This window comes from Colius striatus, chromosome Z, assembly GCF_028858725.1.
Source record: "Colius striatus isolate bColStr4 chromosome Z, bColStr4.1.hap1, whole genome shotgun sequence".
Lineage (NCBI taxonomy): Eukaryota > Metazoa > Chordata > Aves > Coliiformes > Coliidae > Colius > Colius striatus.
The window spans coordinates 7,638,306-7,655,486 of NC_084790.1; the positions used below are offsets into that span (position 1 = coordinate 7,638,306).

General features: G+C 37.3%; 1 protein-coding gene across 1 annotated transcript in view; it reads left to right on the forward strand.

Annotated features, from left to right (window-relative positions):
• The window catches only part of MCTP1 (multiple C2 and transmembrane domain containing 1), a 285,266-nt gene that overhangs the window by 151,042 nt on the left and 117,043 nt on the right, over positions 1-17,181 (forward strand). Inside the window, exons 7-9 of the mRNA XM_062017784.1 lie at positions 232-405; positions 1,797-1,927; positions 14,021-14,207. Of these exons, the coding sequence (XP_061873768.1) occupies positions 232-405; positions 1,797-1,927; positions 14,021-14,207 (492 nt within the window). The remainder of the gene's footprint in view (positions 1-231; positions 406-1,796; positions 1,928-14,020; positions 14,208-17,181) is intronic.

A 17,181-nucleotide genomic window follows, 5' to 3' on the forward strand; every position in this document is an offset into this window, starting at 1 on the left:
TTTTTTTCCTGAGCATTTCCTTAAGTAGCATTTGTTCTGCTTACTTCTGCAAAAGCATCATATGACATAGCTTCCACATTTGTCATTGGTTTGTTTCTGTCCAAGTAATTATTTGTGACGTTGTTTACCTATGTACTGTCAAATAACTTAAAAATAGCTTAAGATGGCTGTTTCACATTCATAACTACATGAAATTTTTGGAATTTAATGAAATGTGGTTTTATTTTCCCAAAATTTCAGACCCAGAGCTTACGTCTCTCAGACCTGCACAGAAAATCTCAGCTATGGAGAGGAATAGTTAGTGTTACCTTAATAGAAGGTCGTGAACTTAAGGCAATGGATGCAAATGGACTAAGTGATCCTTATGTGAAGTTCCGGTTGGGGCATCAGAAGTACAAGAGCAAGGTAATTTTGGCTGCGACCTGAAGTTGCTGGTGATTTTAAATGTTTTGTTCCTGTTTGTGGGGTTTTTTTGTTTGCATGACTATTTAAATAATGATGGAGATGTACTGTTGTATTAATCATCTGTCAGAGCACCTGGAGTTTCGTTCAACTGTTTCCTTTTATTTCCTTATAAACAAAAATAACACTAGATGAAGAAAAAAAAAGAGTGCTGAGAAATGCAGGGTGGTGGGAAGACATGCCCGATTCCCCATACAGACTGTGTTGGCTTTTATTTCCTCTTATGGGTTGTTCATGGCAGGGGAGAGATTCTGACAGATGGATACGTTGTTCATACCTTTCTGTCTGATGTTGGTCGTCTCTCGGATCTTTGCACGGTCTTATGCTCAAACCACTTATATTTTCATTTTTCTGGTTATGTCCTTAGAGGAAGTTTCTTTAGAGTCTTGTGTATATATGAGCTTAACAGGTAGATCACACATGTGCCCTTTGTGTGGTTTTCACAGCCAGACAAAGGGCAAAGTAAGGAAGACATCAAGCATGTCTTTCCTCAAGTAAAGGAGAGACCAAGTGCCACATTTGCAGACCTCTAAGACCCTCTTAGGGCCCCATAATCAGAAATAAGAAGAAATTTCATGCTTTGTTTTCATGGTATTTCTACTTGTTAATGCTCTGTGATTTTTCCATTTTCTCAAGCCAGTGGATGTATAACGTAGCCATTGCTTCACTGGGAAGGTACTAGACAGATTCTGTTCATGTTTAGGACAGGTATGACTGCTGCGACTACCACCTTTACGTTATGGTAGAAAAATCTGCCAGTTTTCTGTTCTGCAGTGCATGGTCAGAAGTACATTGACTGAGAAAGCTACTTTCATCTGGGTTGCAAAGGAAAGGGAGTTAAACACAATTTAAAAAAAAGTATTACTGCATAAAAAGTAAACTGTGGTATCATCTTTTTCTCAGTATTACTGCAGCTGTGGGAAGAGGACATGATAAAATAGTTTCTGTTTAAATACAATCACCATCTAGTTGTCATTGGAGGTGCTTTGTTTTCCTTGAGGTTCAGACACATAACTTTTCGGCGAACTGTCACTTAAGAGAGGGTATAATTATGCTACAGAAAAATGGATCCATTCCCAGGGTAAATCCTTTGTTCAGGAGGCTTTTGAAGGTGACAGGTTGCAGGATTTTGAGGGTTACTGTTGTGGCAGATAGGCATGGCAGAACTGGCCAGTAATCTTTTCTGGTTGCTGGGTTTTAATTCTCAGGGCTGCAGACATTGCTATTGCAAATAGAAAAAGATTGCCGAGCAGATTCTAAAGCTCAAATTTATAATTCAAGGAGAGTGTATACTTACACAATGCAATATGACTTCCTTTTTGCTGTCCTTTCAGATAGTGCCAAAAACTTTGAATCCTCAGTGGAGGGAGCAGTTTGACTTTCATCTCTATGAAGAACAAGGTGGAATTATTGATATTACCGTGTGGGACAAAGATGCTGGCAAAAAGGATGATTTTATTGGCAGGTTTGTGCAGTTATAGCCTTCTTGTTCCCTGGGGATGAGAGCAGATGATTAAAATGAGCCATTGAAACTATTTCTTATGACCGTTTGTTCTTCCTTGCTTTTTTTATTTTGTCAAGGTGGTGGAGCATGTTTTGCGAAGTATCAGTACAGTTTGCTACATTGATGTAATTCTTTACTTTGATGGTATAAAGTAAGTTTTTTTTGACCAGTAGGTGGCAGCTTCTACCAACTGATGGACAGCTTTTTCAAAACAAAAATCTCACTTCTGAAGCAGTAGTCAAGATGTTCCATATGGCAGTGTCCATGGTGGAGAAATAACCCTAACAGGAGTATACGACTAAAATTGTGTACTTATTTTTAAATCTATTTGGTGAGTGAAATGAGGGTCTTGAAGAGATACAGACAGCTTTCATGGCAAAGAAACAATATCATTGACCCAATTTATTTGCAGTAAAAGTGAATCTTTGGGATTTGTCTTAGAGTTCAAGAAATGGTAGCAATTTGTGTGATTGTGCTCCACTTTTACTGTGTAGGAAGAAGAAAGATGCTGATGGTTTTAAAAATAACACTGTTAGCTAATAGAGAAAAAAGCTGTCTTGTGCTTATAGATACTACAAAGTAGGCACCATTTGGAAAGCTCAGGTGTTTGTTTGCATCATTATCAACATATTCAGTTGATATCTATACAGTCACAATAACAGTCATTATGAATCCTATATATTTTTATTGTTTGTTAAAATATTGTTTATAGAATCATAGGTGCTTTCACTAGGACATTGATACTATCAGCTAGTAGAATTATATTCTTTGATAGCTAAAGTTACTCATGGAAGTCCCACCGAAGAAGCCATGTGTTTCTACTGTCAATGTGGTTACACTTCTGTTGACCTTTTCCTCCTGCTTGTTCCATTTATGGTAATGGCATTCTTTATCAAGTTACATCAGTTGGATAATATTCTATGTTTATTTCCTACCATAAATTGTGGAAACTCAGAACATATACAGAGTCTGTGGCAAGCAAACAGCTTTACTATTGATGAAACCACTCTTAAAAAGTGTACACAGTAGGATTTTGTTTTATATGATGAAGCCCTATGAATGAAGTGATAAGTTTACACTTCAGGTTTGCATTGTATTTTTTCCCTTGCTTCATTTCAGTCATCAAAAATGTTAACCATAACTATTTTTCTGATTTAACATAATCATTTAGTCCTACATAAACACTTTGGGAAATTATTCCCATTTACTACTTAGCTTCAACCTTCTTAACCAAAAGACGGTGAGATTCACAGTTTTCACCTTTGATTTTTCGGAACACTGTCATCAAAGCAGCAGTTATGTTGTTATTGTTACCAGTAACTACAAATGTCTCTGCTCTTTTTAAGAGTGTTACACAAAATAAAAGACAACATTTTTGCTCCAAGACACTTGAAACCTAAATAAGAATGTGATAGAGAAATTACAGAAGGAAAATTCGTAACTTCGAACCTATGAGCTGCTTGGGTTGTTTTTTCAAATACCTAAAAAGGATAAATGTCTTAAGTGTGCATATATTTCTTCTTAGTAACTGCATGTTATTATGCAAGTTAGAAATTATTTCTGCATTTTATTTAGCCCCCCAAAATTTAATAGCATAAGATGCCTTCTCTAAGAAGAATTCTTGAAGCCCTTATCATTTTTCAGTGGGAAAACCTTGCTTCATTTTGTTTTTTGTCATTTCCCTAGTTCATAGAATCATAGAATGGTAGGGGTTGGAAGGGACCTTTAGAGATCATCTAGTCCAACCCCCCTGCAGAAGCAGATAAACCTAGATCAGGTCGCATAGGAACATGTCCAGGCAGATCTTGAAGATCTCCAAGGAAAGAGACTCCACAACCCCTCTGGGCAGCCTGTGCCAGGGCTCCCTCACCCTCACAGTGAAATAGTTTTTCTTATATTTAAATGGAACTTTGATGTTCCAGCATCCCATTACCCCTTGTCCTGTTGCTAGCTGCTATAGAAAAAAGTTATGTCCCAACCTCCTGACACCCACCTTTTAGATATTAGTAAATACTTATAAGATCTCCCCTCAGTCTTCTCTTTTCTAGACTTAAACAGCCCCAGTTCCCACAGTTCTAGTATATAGCAAAAAAGATGCTTCTTGGACAAAGATGATCCATAGTTCTGCAACATATAGCTGATTTTAAAATAAATTAGTGATATTTTTCCTGAAATCTTACTGTTCTTGATTTTTTGCCCTCTCTGCTGTTGGTCTATGTATAATGCTACTTCAGTTTGTCCTTTCAGACTCTTTAATTTTACCTTCCATTGATACCTTATCTCTGGATGATGCAAGGTGCAAACAAATTCCTCTCCATGAAGACTTCCATAAAAAACTTTGTCATTTGTCAATCTCAATCTGAATACAAAAATAGATCTTAATATTCCTCCTCCCTGATACTCTTTTCCAGTCATTGTGGATAAGAATCATGGACAACTGACAGCTCTACTTTACCTTGACCTCTCTTTCCCAGTTTCTCCTTTCAAGGCTGCCTCTAAAATCTGGAAATACTTTGGTACAGACACTATAGACTTGTGCTGTATGTGTACGTTATGCTAAATGTCTATTAATTTTGTAAAGCATGACTGAGTCATGCTCCCTGACTAAGTGTCTCTGGCTCTCAAGGCACATGTAATAAATTGAGTATTTTGATTTAGATTCCAGCAAAAGTGATAATGAGGTTGTGGGAAGGAAATAAAAGACTTCTTGTTGGTGTTCTAACATTGCTTATTGATGGAGAATAATCTCTTTAATTTTACTGTGATTTTACCACATTCTTGATTAATATGCAAGCAGTAGCTGCCACACTATATGGAGAAATTTCTGTTAAATGCAGATGAAAACAATTATTTCTTGAAGATGGTCCTGCCTGGCCAAATAATAGCTAAAGAGAAGCCATGTTTGACTGAAGAGGTTCTACTCATTTTGGGGAACAGCAGACCAAATTGAGAAAACAGAAGAACAAGTTTGTTTAGAGACTAGTTCTCACCTCTCCTCCGTAGTGTCTGGGTTTTTTGATCCTTTGTATTCATCTACGTACAGAGCATCTATGAGGGTCAGCAGAATTTCCCATGCAAAATAAGCATTATCAAGCTGCTTTGTCAGGGGATCTCTTTGAAGAGTGCCATCCCTGAAACTAGTTCAGAAGTGTGCAAAAACAGAGTCACTGGGTAGAAGGGACAAACTCCAGGTTCTTCCTGGAAAGTGGGATGGGAAGCCCCTTTGAGCTGAAATGTTCTTGCTGTCTTAAGCTCTGTAACTTGCAAATTTTTTTTTCCAGAGCAGAAGGTGATAGCTTCTCCTGGAGGGATACTCTGTCTCAGCTGCACTTAAGTGAAGTAAAAAAAAATGGGAAGTCAGGAATGTAGGCTTCTATAGGACTTGCAGATGTCATTAGGCTGGAGCTTGAAAGGACCAGGATGAAGCTGGGAGTGTGACACGGCAGTGATGGCATGTGTGCTCAGACTGCAAGAGTTTGAGCTTGTGATCCTTATTTGAAGGCAGGAAGATGAAGGAAAGATGTTTGAGAAAGCTGAAGACAAGGGCGTGAGATTCTGGCTGTGAGTTGGTGTGACAGGAGGGGGATAGAAGGGGAAGGGGTGGCTTGTAAGAGGGAGTAAGGTACTAAGAGGGTGATTGTGACAGCATGGCATCCTAATTCAGAGGAGGAGAATGATATGTCTGTCACTGAACCAGTGTAAAGCTCCATTTCATCTTGGTGCCCAGGCACGTTCATCATGGCAATTCCTGAAATGAGACGCTGACTGATTGTTTTCACTCTTAACTTTGAGTATTACCTGTCCATAAAATTCATTTGAGTTTCAGTTGCATGCATTCACCATGAGAGTTTAAAAAATGTAGCACCTTGTGAACTTCTGCCTTAGAATATTCTAAAAAACCAAAATCCTAGAACATATCAGTGTTTTATTTTGGGATTTCAGAAGTGTGGGAAAAGAAAAATAAAGACTTCATACAAAAGCTTTGAGGAAAAAGATATTTCTGACTGTACACTGATTGGTATGAGGAAAACTGGGCTTGACCAGAACTGAGCTTTGTCATGTGGGAGATAAAATTCTGATATTCTTCTGAATATCCTTGTTTTTAAAACCCACAACATTGCAAGACCAAAGACATAAGGTCTGTAAGTTGGTTGGTTTTTGGTATTTTTTTTTTAAAGCACTAACAACTAAATCCACAGGGACAACCTTCTTTGCGTTCAAGTAGGCATATGGACTTGTGTGAGCAGTATAAGTCATTACTTTATCTGACAAGTAGAAATATATATCTGCATATGTATATTGTTCAGTTTGAGTACATTTAATATTCTTATGGTTTTGCTATGAGTAAATAATTTCTTTTCCATATTCAATCAATATACTCCTGTGATTAAAAACACATAGTAGAGCAATTTTGTGTAGGTAATACTAATCTCAAAATGAAGGTGAAATTATTTTAATCTTCATGTAATTATTTAAGTTTCTTATCATCTGCATTTTTGAAGGCGATCCTGACTGTCACATTTACGATAATCAGTTAATAAATCCTCATGATTGTTACACCTTTATGCATAGCGGTAATCTGAACAAATTGGCTGCTGACAGCTGCAATAAATTGCCAAGAATGAGTGCTGTCAGAGAACAAGTTGTTTCTGTGAACATACAGGATAGGTAAATCCCATGTCATGCAGAATTTTATTCAGTTGAAATTATATTTGCAGTCGGCAGGATTTATAGCGTTATTTATTGGTATGAAAAATGCATGTTTATCTTTAAAATATCATTGACTTTTACTCATTTGTACCAAGAAATTGTTGTTGACTTCATCTATATCTATTTTCATCAGTATTTATAGATGGTATCGTCTTTTTTTCCACCTGATACAAACTAAGAACAAAAGACTTTGTGTGTATTATATTTGTTAAAGCAATGTATTATTTTTTTATCTGTAGGAAGCAGTAATGTTACGTAATCACTCTGAATATGGTCATAAAAATTCAGGTCATTTTGTGTGCCTATGTGTATAGGCACACACCATGTAATGGATATTATGAAATAGAAAAGTTAAAATATTTAAAATTAAGCATTAAGGTTTTCATTGGTCTCATCTGTTTAGTTTTTTAATAGTATTGAAGCCATAGAGGGTTTTTGTGGGTACATATGAATATAAGCAATATGCAGCCTATGCTGCTGCATTATTAATCTGAAAGCAGGGAGAGACACTACTCAAAGTTCTAAACTAAGTGGGATTTTCGTATAAAATATTTATGACTTTTTCAGATTCATTTTTTTCCACTGAAATGTATGTAATTTCACTTTGAGAGACTGAACATTACCACAGAGATCTGAATGGTGCTGTAAAGTGGTGTATGCGTACTCTAACATGCATACATTTTAGAAAGGGACACTAAATATGCTACTGTGAGCGTTTCTTCCCTGATTTCTCTATAAATGCTGTAGAGACCGATTTATATTAAAACAGTGGCAATTTTCTTTTTAAAATATTGTTGTCCAAGAAAGAAGTTTTGAATGTGAAAGTCTGTGTTCAATGTTGAAATTGATGATTTTGATGTTCTCCTAATTTTGCAAAACTTTGTATATAGAGACAGAATGAGTTCCCCTGGAACTGTAAATATTGCTTTATTACTCTGATCTTTCAAGCTTTTTTCTTCACATGGTGTTTCGACATTTTCTCCATGCTGAAGGAATTTTGCAAGTATACATAATTTTCCAGGTTTAAACATGATGGTCTATATGCTGTTTGAGTTCTGAACATGTGAATTACACAGCAATTCTCTGCAAACAGAGACAAGCCTGTAACCAACAGCCTGTGCAGCCCATGTGTACAATAGTCTGTTGTTTATTCTTGATGACTACAGTTAAATTATTCCAGATGTGTTTTTCTATGTAAAATGAAGGTTTTGCCCAAAGCACTGAAATCTAAAAATGCTACTGGCAGGCTCGCCCTTGACAAATCCTGAGACGTACTGAGCCGTCTCCATTTCTGATTGTTGTCAAAGGAAGTTAGATGTAAATACTGCATCTCAAAATTTGGTCTTCAGATATTCCATACCATATTTGCTACTATCTCTGCACATTTTAACTTCTTTTATTAATACAGAGGCATTGCTATTGTTGTAGACAACCAAACAAAAGGTTCAGTTTTGGCTCACAAATCTTCAGTAACTTTCTCTTACCAGATACTTTATTATTTGCAACTCTTACTGACAGTTGTTTTGTCATGTTCTATTGCAAAATTGATAATATTCTACAAAGTATTCTGAAATACAGAATGCTGCACACAAGCTGGATTATACTTATAGATCCTTCTTCTGGCCCTCTGTTTCCTGTGTATGGAAATGTGCTCCATTACATGAGGTGAGAATGGCATAATAAGAGGAGGGGAGGAGGAAAAGTGGAACGGCTGCCTAGATACAATGAACATGACAGTTAAGTGTGAAAAGTGGTTAGGAGTTTGTGAGAATTTCTGGAATGCACAGATTGGAGCTGTGTGAAAGCTCTTGCTAGGCTGCTGGGACCAACTAGTGAGGAGAGAACCACATAGGAAGACACGGTGTTCATCAAAGCAATAGCCTGGTTTAGCAGAGGAAATTCTACTGCAAAGAAATTGCACTGGCGACCACACTAACAGTGTGTGTCTGTACTGTATAGCTGTGCCACGGTGGGGGACAGCATAGGAAGTATCACATCATCAAACATCTGCAAGTACTTTTTCCTGTTGACACAATTTCAAAAGTAAGTCGGTAGTTTTGTTGTGAAGAGCTGTGCTTAGGAAGATATTCATCCAGTCCTTTCAAAATCCATCAACAGGATTTTGTAGCACAGACCATGTTTGTTTTAGCAAGCCATAACCATTTGCCTGTAATCAAGTATTGCTCGGCCACCAGTGAGTTTGTCCTGTATTTCATAAGGCTCTCATATTTCTGTCACCATGACTGAATAACCCTAAACTGCAGAGCTCCAGCCTGTTTTACTGCTTTTCCTGTGTGGCACCTAGCCGCAGTGTTTCCCAGGTCCTACTGAAAATTGCAGTGAGACAGCATGCTCTCAGCCTCCCAAGGATCCTTTCCAGCTTCCTGAGCTTGCCACCACACTCACCTTCAGTCAGAGTCCTGCTTAGCTGAGTTAGTCTCCATCTCCTTTTGGAGCTTCTCTGTTTTTCAGTCTGTCACCTGTATCCACCATCTACCACAAGCATCGTGTGGGGTCTGTCATTTTATTTCTTCCTCATTATCTTTATGCTTAAAATGCCAACCTCTAGTTCTTCCAAGAACTTCACGTTACTGCAGTCCTGTCTTTCAGAGCTGTGTCATTTTCTGTCAGTGCTTTGCAGAATTTCCCTTCTCCATTTGTTTCTTCGTTATACCGAAACATTGTACTCTGCTGATAAAGGATACAGAGTCTCACAAATTGTAGCAGTTCATGCCTCACTGCTTCTGATGTGTGTCCAGCTCAGTTCTAATTGCAGAATTGCACAGTTTCCTCTCCTTGGCATCCTTTGGAGCAGCATAGACCTGGATCACAGTGGAGTTAAAAGGCTGTCTTCCTGAACAAGTCATGATGATAATTAAGTTGCCTGGGTTGTAGCCAAGTGGTGCTTTTCTGTCCCTATCACTTAGGATTGTGCCAATTCCTCTTTTATGCTTTATTTTGTCATGTGAGAAAATGATCTCGCTATCTGCTGTCTCTCCCTTGCCTGGCCACCTGGCTTTTAAGAGGCCTTCTATGTCATGTCGCTACCTTTGTAATTCATTCATTAGCAAGGATATTTCACCAGGGTGCCAACGCAGTCTTACATTCCAGGTTCTGTTAGAACTAGAGAGGGGAGGTGATTTTTACCTCTTAGACATGCTGATAATAAAATACTACATATAGTTCTGTCTTCCACACTTAAAAAGGATGCAGGAGAATTTCACTGGATCAGAAAAGTTACAAAAAGTCATTTGAGGGCTGTAGGAGATGTGTTCCAAGGAAATGTATAGGGAGCTGAAGGTGTTTAGCATATCAAAAGGAAGATCAAGAAGAGATGTGATTATGGTGTACGAGTACCTTCAGCAGAAGAAAATACGGAGCACTAAAGGCTTTTTCAACTGCGTAAAGAAAGACATAAAAAGAACCAAAGGCCAGATATATTCAAATTAAAAAATAAATCGGAAGTATATTTCTAACAGTTTGGGTAATTAACACGCTGAACACCATTTCAGGGAAGTAACAGATTCCCTTGGAATCTTAAACCTTCCTGCATGGGAGCTGTACCTTGTTTCTGAAGCGACTTACCTGTGATACTTCAGAACATGAGCTGGAGGCACTTGTTTGGTTTTTTCCTCCCTTCTGGTCTCTCAAGGTGTGAAAATCCAGGTCTACCTGGTGCTTCGCCATACTCATGTGCAGAGCAGATCTGGAAGTACATTGACTGTTCCAAAGGGTTCAGCCCACCCAGAGACCTCTTCAAATGCTGGCATGGGTGTAGACTGAAGAGACCATAAAGCAGAGTAACACAGTGCTCTAAAAACTAAAATGCCCTGAAATGTGTTTTATAACTGTCCTTAAAAATCTGTCTGTAGAGTTAGTGGCTATTTTTTGCTGTAAGTCTTCAAACTGACCTCTTCACAGGTGGAAAGCTTTTTCTTTCAGCAGCAGCATGTAAATAGTAATTCTGTAAGAAACTGAAATTGTCTGAAATTACTATTATCTCCTTCTTTCAGTGTGACAGCCAATGCGTATATGCAACTCATGGCCTTCTCAAAATGTATGTAATTTTTCATGGTCCTCAATTTGAGAATGCAAGACAAAAATTTCAACCAACACAATGCCCATTCTGCACCATTTTCTGATAGCATTCAAGTTCACCTTCATCCTCAAAGCATCTTTGTTCTCCCTGGAAACAGCTGTAGGTGACAAATGTCTTTTAAGAGAACATCTTGACTGCTGTAAAACTCAGCATTGATAAAGCTTTAAAGCTTGGAATGCTTGTATATACTCTCAGTAAAATGTAAAGGGACATTGTCAACTTGAACTTTCCAAAGCTATTTATCTTTAGAAATATTTTCTTAACTTCTGTAGTGATAGGGAAATCTAATCCAAAAAGGAGTTTTGTGAATTTTCTACTAATGTCTGTAAAGGTTGTTCTAGGATAGAGTTAAATAAAACCAAACTTTACTTTTTTGGTCTCTTGCAAAGATCTGTTGAAGGCAAGGCAGATCAAACAGAAAAAATTGTTTGGTTGAGGGGTTTTTTCCAGGAAAATTTTCCTTTAGAGAAAACAAAGCTGTTTGTTTTGGGGTTTTTTGGTTTGGTTTTTTGTTTTGTTTTGTTTTAAATTAAAACCTCTACTCTTAATGGAAAAAAAATGCAATTTTTGTTTTAGTGTCTGTAAATTGGAAAGTCTCTTCTCTCAACTGAAGTACCTGTGCTGCTGATGCACTTGCTTCATGCTGAATGCTCCTTAGGCCTCAGCACTTTTGAGTTAGGCACATGCAAGATACATTTCCTGAGAGGCCAGAGGAGACGAGCTGATGCACGACAAGTAACGTGCTTTCCCCCAACCATGCATGCACAGGACTGATCATATCCTGCTTTCCACCAAGCAAAACGGTGACATAGAATCACCTCAGATTTTATCATATTATCTGGGGGCCCTTCAGAGGATATTTTCTTCTGTAAAATGGTTAAGGCTTTCAATGGAAAAAGCTTCCAGAACACCCCTACCCTTTATATGTTTTTAGGAGATAACAAGCTGGTGTCTGGGTGTTCATGGAAATCTATCAAACAGACAATAGGGTAATATGTTCTAGATGTGGTGTTATTAGGAATATTTTTTGTCTGAAGGAGATGTGCACAGATAAAATTAGTTTGTCCTTTGCTTGTTAGCCCAAATAAAAAATGACACGAACTTCCAATGCTGTAAAAGTGCTGTACTTCAGGAATTTGAGAACTTGGAGCGTGTAGCTCTGAAGTAAACCTTGTAATTTTACAGTCATTACAGTTTTCTGATACATGTAGAGGTTTTTGATCCAGCAGGGTACCTTTTGATGCCTATTTTTGGGTGAGGAGGGATGGATTAGTTCTGCATTACTTGTATTGTAATGACTTTCTGATTTTTATATTGACTTTAAGAGAGTTGAGATTGATTCTTTCAGTGATTGTTAAAGTCACAATATTGTTCAAGAGATGGGTTTTTGAAGGGTATCTGTTTTGAAATAAACTATCAAACAGTATTTAACACCAGGGACATATTAACCTACTCCAGCTCTGACTGTTTGATTACAGTATTTGTTATCTTAAGTAGGGCATTAAACTCCTCACTGCAGCCTAAAAAATAATTTGACAACTTGTGTAGGTGTAGGAAAGTTGTGTGGACCATCAGCCTGCACTGGCAACAACAGCTTTAGTCTTTCCTTACCTTTGTTAATTTCTCACTCCTTAACATCCCAAGAGTTCAAAATAAAAGGTAAATGTTAAACTCAGAATGCTATGTCAGTTGGAATTTTTTTTCATTGTGAAATAATTGAACCTTGTTATTGCATGAGCTTTGCAGCAGTTTAATTTCGACAGCTGCAAAAGAGACAGCAAATGTTTAAAAAAAAATTAAAAGGAATTTTTCCTGTAGCAAATCTAATCTGCCTGTGATAGCACAGCGCCTGTTTTATGAGGCTGCGTTTATTCTCATAATTGGCTATTTCCTGTCCTTAAATGCCTATTTATTCATGTCTGCCACCTTTTTCTCAGTTTATTGGCCCTGCGGTCACCACATTATCTTTCTCTTCAAAATCAATTGACATTTTATAAAAAGAGTTTGCTAGATGTTTAGTTTAGTGAGAGTGGCATACAGAACATGTGCTTGTCACATTAAATAATTGCTGTTAAAAGTAGAGTATTCAGTAGCTTAACTATATATGGGATCTATTAACTTACTGTCTTTCAGTATTGTTTTTGTTTTTACATAAAGTAATAAATTGGCAAAACATTACTGAGGGATGCTGTAAGTAGAAGTATTCTAATCAGTGCTTTTTCACAGAAATTCCTGTGAAGTGCACTCTGGGATTATGTTTGACACAGGTGTTGGATTACTAGTCACGCTCACAGTTGAAATCTAAGGAAGTCAAAACTCATGAATTACATATTTTGAAATGCTTAAACTCTGCATGGGCTGATTACTAACCATAAGGTATTCTTGTTTTCGTAAAAAACTTATGGTCAGCTCTTTGTTAGCAATCATGCTGGGTTTGCTTCTTTCCATGTTCTACCTTTTATTTTTAAAGATGTTGCAAAGCTATTTCTGCTGGCTGGCACATATGGAGCTTCGTTAGTTTAGTGTATGGTACAGTCAGGGTTATTCAGAAAGGGATCAAGCAGAGTGCATTGGCTTCAGCCACGCTGTGCAGTTATAAGCAGTCCCTGCTCATTACAACGTGAGACATCTTATTATATAGGAGGTAGTGGCATCAAATTTTATCCTGGATGCCTGCATGAAGCATTGACCCCGAGCCACACACAGCTTACTGCAAGAGAGCTGAGACTTTTGGGTGGTGCTCAGACTGTGTTTTTATGTGCTTAGTCACGTTAACTCCATCACAATTATGTCCACACAGATTTTATTTTATTTCTAAGGCAGGATTTCTGCTGCTGTTAGGTGAATGGTATCAAAAACATTCACATCAAAACTTACTTTCTGTGTTTATGCAAAAAAGTGTAATTAAAAAGAAGAATTTACATCAGAAGCTGGATTGTTAAAAATTGTCTTTGGCTGTGTTCATGTAAGGCATAATTAGCTAACCTTGTTTCTATTGTCTTTGTGTTCTTTTTACTGTTTATTGGTCACATGCATAACAGGTTGTAGCTTAAATATATATGTATATATATATATATATAAAAGTGAAACAAACATGGGTTGATGCCAAAGAGAAATCCCTCCAGAAGCTAGGAAGAGCAGTTTCTACTGATTTGATTTTTTTATCCATCTGAATGCAAGTAAGCCAATGTGCACTTGTTTGATGTAGAGAAAACCACATGCTGATGGACAATGTTTATTTCCAGGTGCCAGATTGACCTGTCTACCCTGAGTAAAGAACAAACCCACAAGTTGGAGGTGCCACTTGAGGAGGGAGAGGGACGTCTGGTGTTGCTGGTCACTCTTACTGCCTCAGCTGCAGTGACTATCTCTGACCTCTCTGTCAACTCTCTGGAGGACCAGAAGGAGCGAGCGGAGATACTGAAGAGATATGTATGGAATTCTTCTCTTTTGCTCTTTGTTTGCAGAATGTTTGCTTATAAAAATAATAGTTATCGGGGGGAGTGGAATCAAAATATGTCCCCTTATATCCTTATCACACTCAGCCCATTACAATAATTGAAATTATTGATGTAATTGCTGGTACAAGTAACATCAAAGAGGCTACAAATCCATTTTATACAATAAGGTATACATAGTGATCCAGCTGTTTGATACAATTCTGTGACATAAAGGAGTTAATTTTACTGCCTTGCAGATAAGTTTTACAGAGCACAAAATAACTAAGGAGTCACTCAGTGACTCCTTACAGTTTCTACTGAGTGTTGATGTCAAACATTTTGAGGTGCCAATAGTCATTGGCTTTTTTGGGTGAACCTGCTAAAGGACAAGAAAATGTATTCTTTGTCTGCTCATTAGACTCTAGAGCATTATCTTGTATCATCAAAGTAATTGTTTTAAACAATACTTTCATTTCAAAATATTCTGAAGCAAATTATGTTCATTTCCCAGCATCCTCACATCACACAGAACCTCTGTAGTTTTGTCAAAGCAACAGAGAGGGGAGCTCTTACTCCAGTGTTTGCTAATACCGAAATCCTTAAAAGTAACTATCTCACTACACATGGAGAAAGGAAGGGAAAAAAAAAAAAGAAGAAAAAAAAAGCTATTTCCACTTAAAATTACAAAGCTTTTATTGTACAATGCTGCCAGGTGTTTAGAAAGGCTTCTCTAGACACTCAGCCATTAAACCAAGCTCTGACTAACAAAGAGCCGCTTAATTTTTTTTTTTTTTAGGTTTTAAAATATTCCTATTCCATGACTGACATCCTTTCAATAACTGAATTTAATAAAGATGTACCTTATCAGGCTGTGCAGATAACATGAAGTGCTAGTACTAATGCTGTACAATATTCTTCAAACAGATTAGCAGGATGTGCGCTTCAGCAAATTTATTCTGGCTATCTCCACTGAATCAGCTGTCTGCTAATGCTTGTACAACTCATACACCAATAGTGTTATCATAAACACAGTTTAATAGAGGTGACTTAGTGAGGCTACACATAATATTCCTAAACCAACTGAGAGTTGAGGTATTGTGCACCATCTTTGAAAAATAATTGCAATTAAGAGAGTTATTGCACATTTTGGAATCAGCCAATACAGCCTGTGATTGTCAGGATATATCTTTATAAATATAATAAATTTCTGATGGATACATTTTTGGGATGACATACTTCTTGCTACCAAGTGCAAAAATACTGTATTTCTGTGGATTATTGAGTGTGATGATACGGCAGCAAAGTGATACTGATGGTTCTGATAATTTAGTAGCAGTACAGGAACATATTATGACTGTGCTTTATTAATCCCTTTTCCTAAATTCTTGAATTTTTTTGTCCCCAGTATAAAGCATAATTATGTAACGTAGGATTTATAAATTTCTTTCTGTTTCTTACATATTCATGGATATACACCTTTCCTTATATTTGCATTACTGTATGCATTTGAAAACATTTTTTTTTTAAGATGTTCATATTGCAGAGGCATGAATTTCACATTATGTGTTTTTGGAAAGTAGAGTATCAACATACCTCTTTGATCAATTTTACGGTTTTTATTAAAATTACCAATGGACAGCAGAAGAAAGAAATGACAAGGATTAACAAAATTAAAATCATGTATTTTCACTGGTGTTTGACTTTTCTTTGGTATTTGTATCTCTACTTCAGAACAGATACAAAGAAAGAGTATGGAATTAGCATGATGTACAGTTACCCATTGAGTAGTTGTTATTTTGGGGTTCCTTTTTTTGTCCTCTTAAAAATATCTGGCTTCCATTTGAGAAATGTATTTTCCACCCTTTCTGCAGCCAAAAACAGTTAATGAGCTGACCTTGCCATCAGATCAAATAGCCTTGGAAAATGACTCTATTACTGTCATTTAACCATTTGTAGCTGAACATCAGAGCCTTACAAATTAAACAGGCATTACTGTTTGAACCATTATTTTACCACAATTGTCTGAAAAGATTAATTCCTTTTGGGGTGAGGAGGGGGGCGCATTAATGGGTACAGACCAAGAGAGATTGTATGACCTTTTCAGAACGGGTGTGCTGAACCCATGGTCCCCCTTGTCACAGTTTAAAAACCAGAGGAGCTAGTTTAGAGAAGAAGTTGTTAGCATTCCGTTTTTATTATGACATTTCACAGTCATCCGATTTAATGTCCCTTGACCAGATTGTCCACCGTGAGACGATGGGCTTGAAATGTTATTTAGAGCATTGATAAAAGGTGAGCAGTTCTAAGATGACAGCGAGTCATAAGGCTGGTGGTGTGACATTAATTTTCTCCATAACAGAGATGGAATAAGACGTCATGGTGACAAGCTGTCAATCAGTACTGGCCCCTCAGTGTATCTCGATGCCATAGGATGGGGTATTGCTTCTCCCATAATAGAGCTGAACTGAGATGCTCTCCCTGACAGCTGCTGCAGCCATACAGAAAATATATTATACAGCCTTTCATTAAAAAAATAAAGAGGACTCATCTCCAGAGCATTTCAATCTCTTCCCATCTATTGAGGGCTGAAAAGATTCACAGCAAATCACGGATTCCTCTGCTATGGAGATTTCAGGCTTCAGAAGCCGTGTGGGTTTTGAGGCCTCCAACAATAATCATAAATAAGAAGACAGAATATCATCTGATAAATCATTACTTAAAGTTATGTATTTAAAGTAATGTATTAAAGTCATTTGCTTCTCCCAGTGTGTCTGCTGTGGCATCGTATATGTTTTCAGCAGTCCCCACAGTCATGATATGCAGTAAATGAATCTAAGCCAGCTGATTTGCTGGGGCTAAAAGTTAAAAAATAATTATTCTGTGGGACTTTAACAAAGGTAGCAAAGTGAAAGACAGCACTGATGCCTTTTAGCAGAACGAGCTTACTAGGATGAGATTTGGAGGAA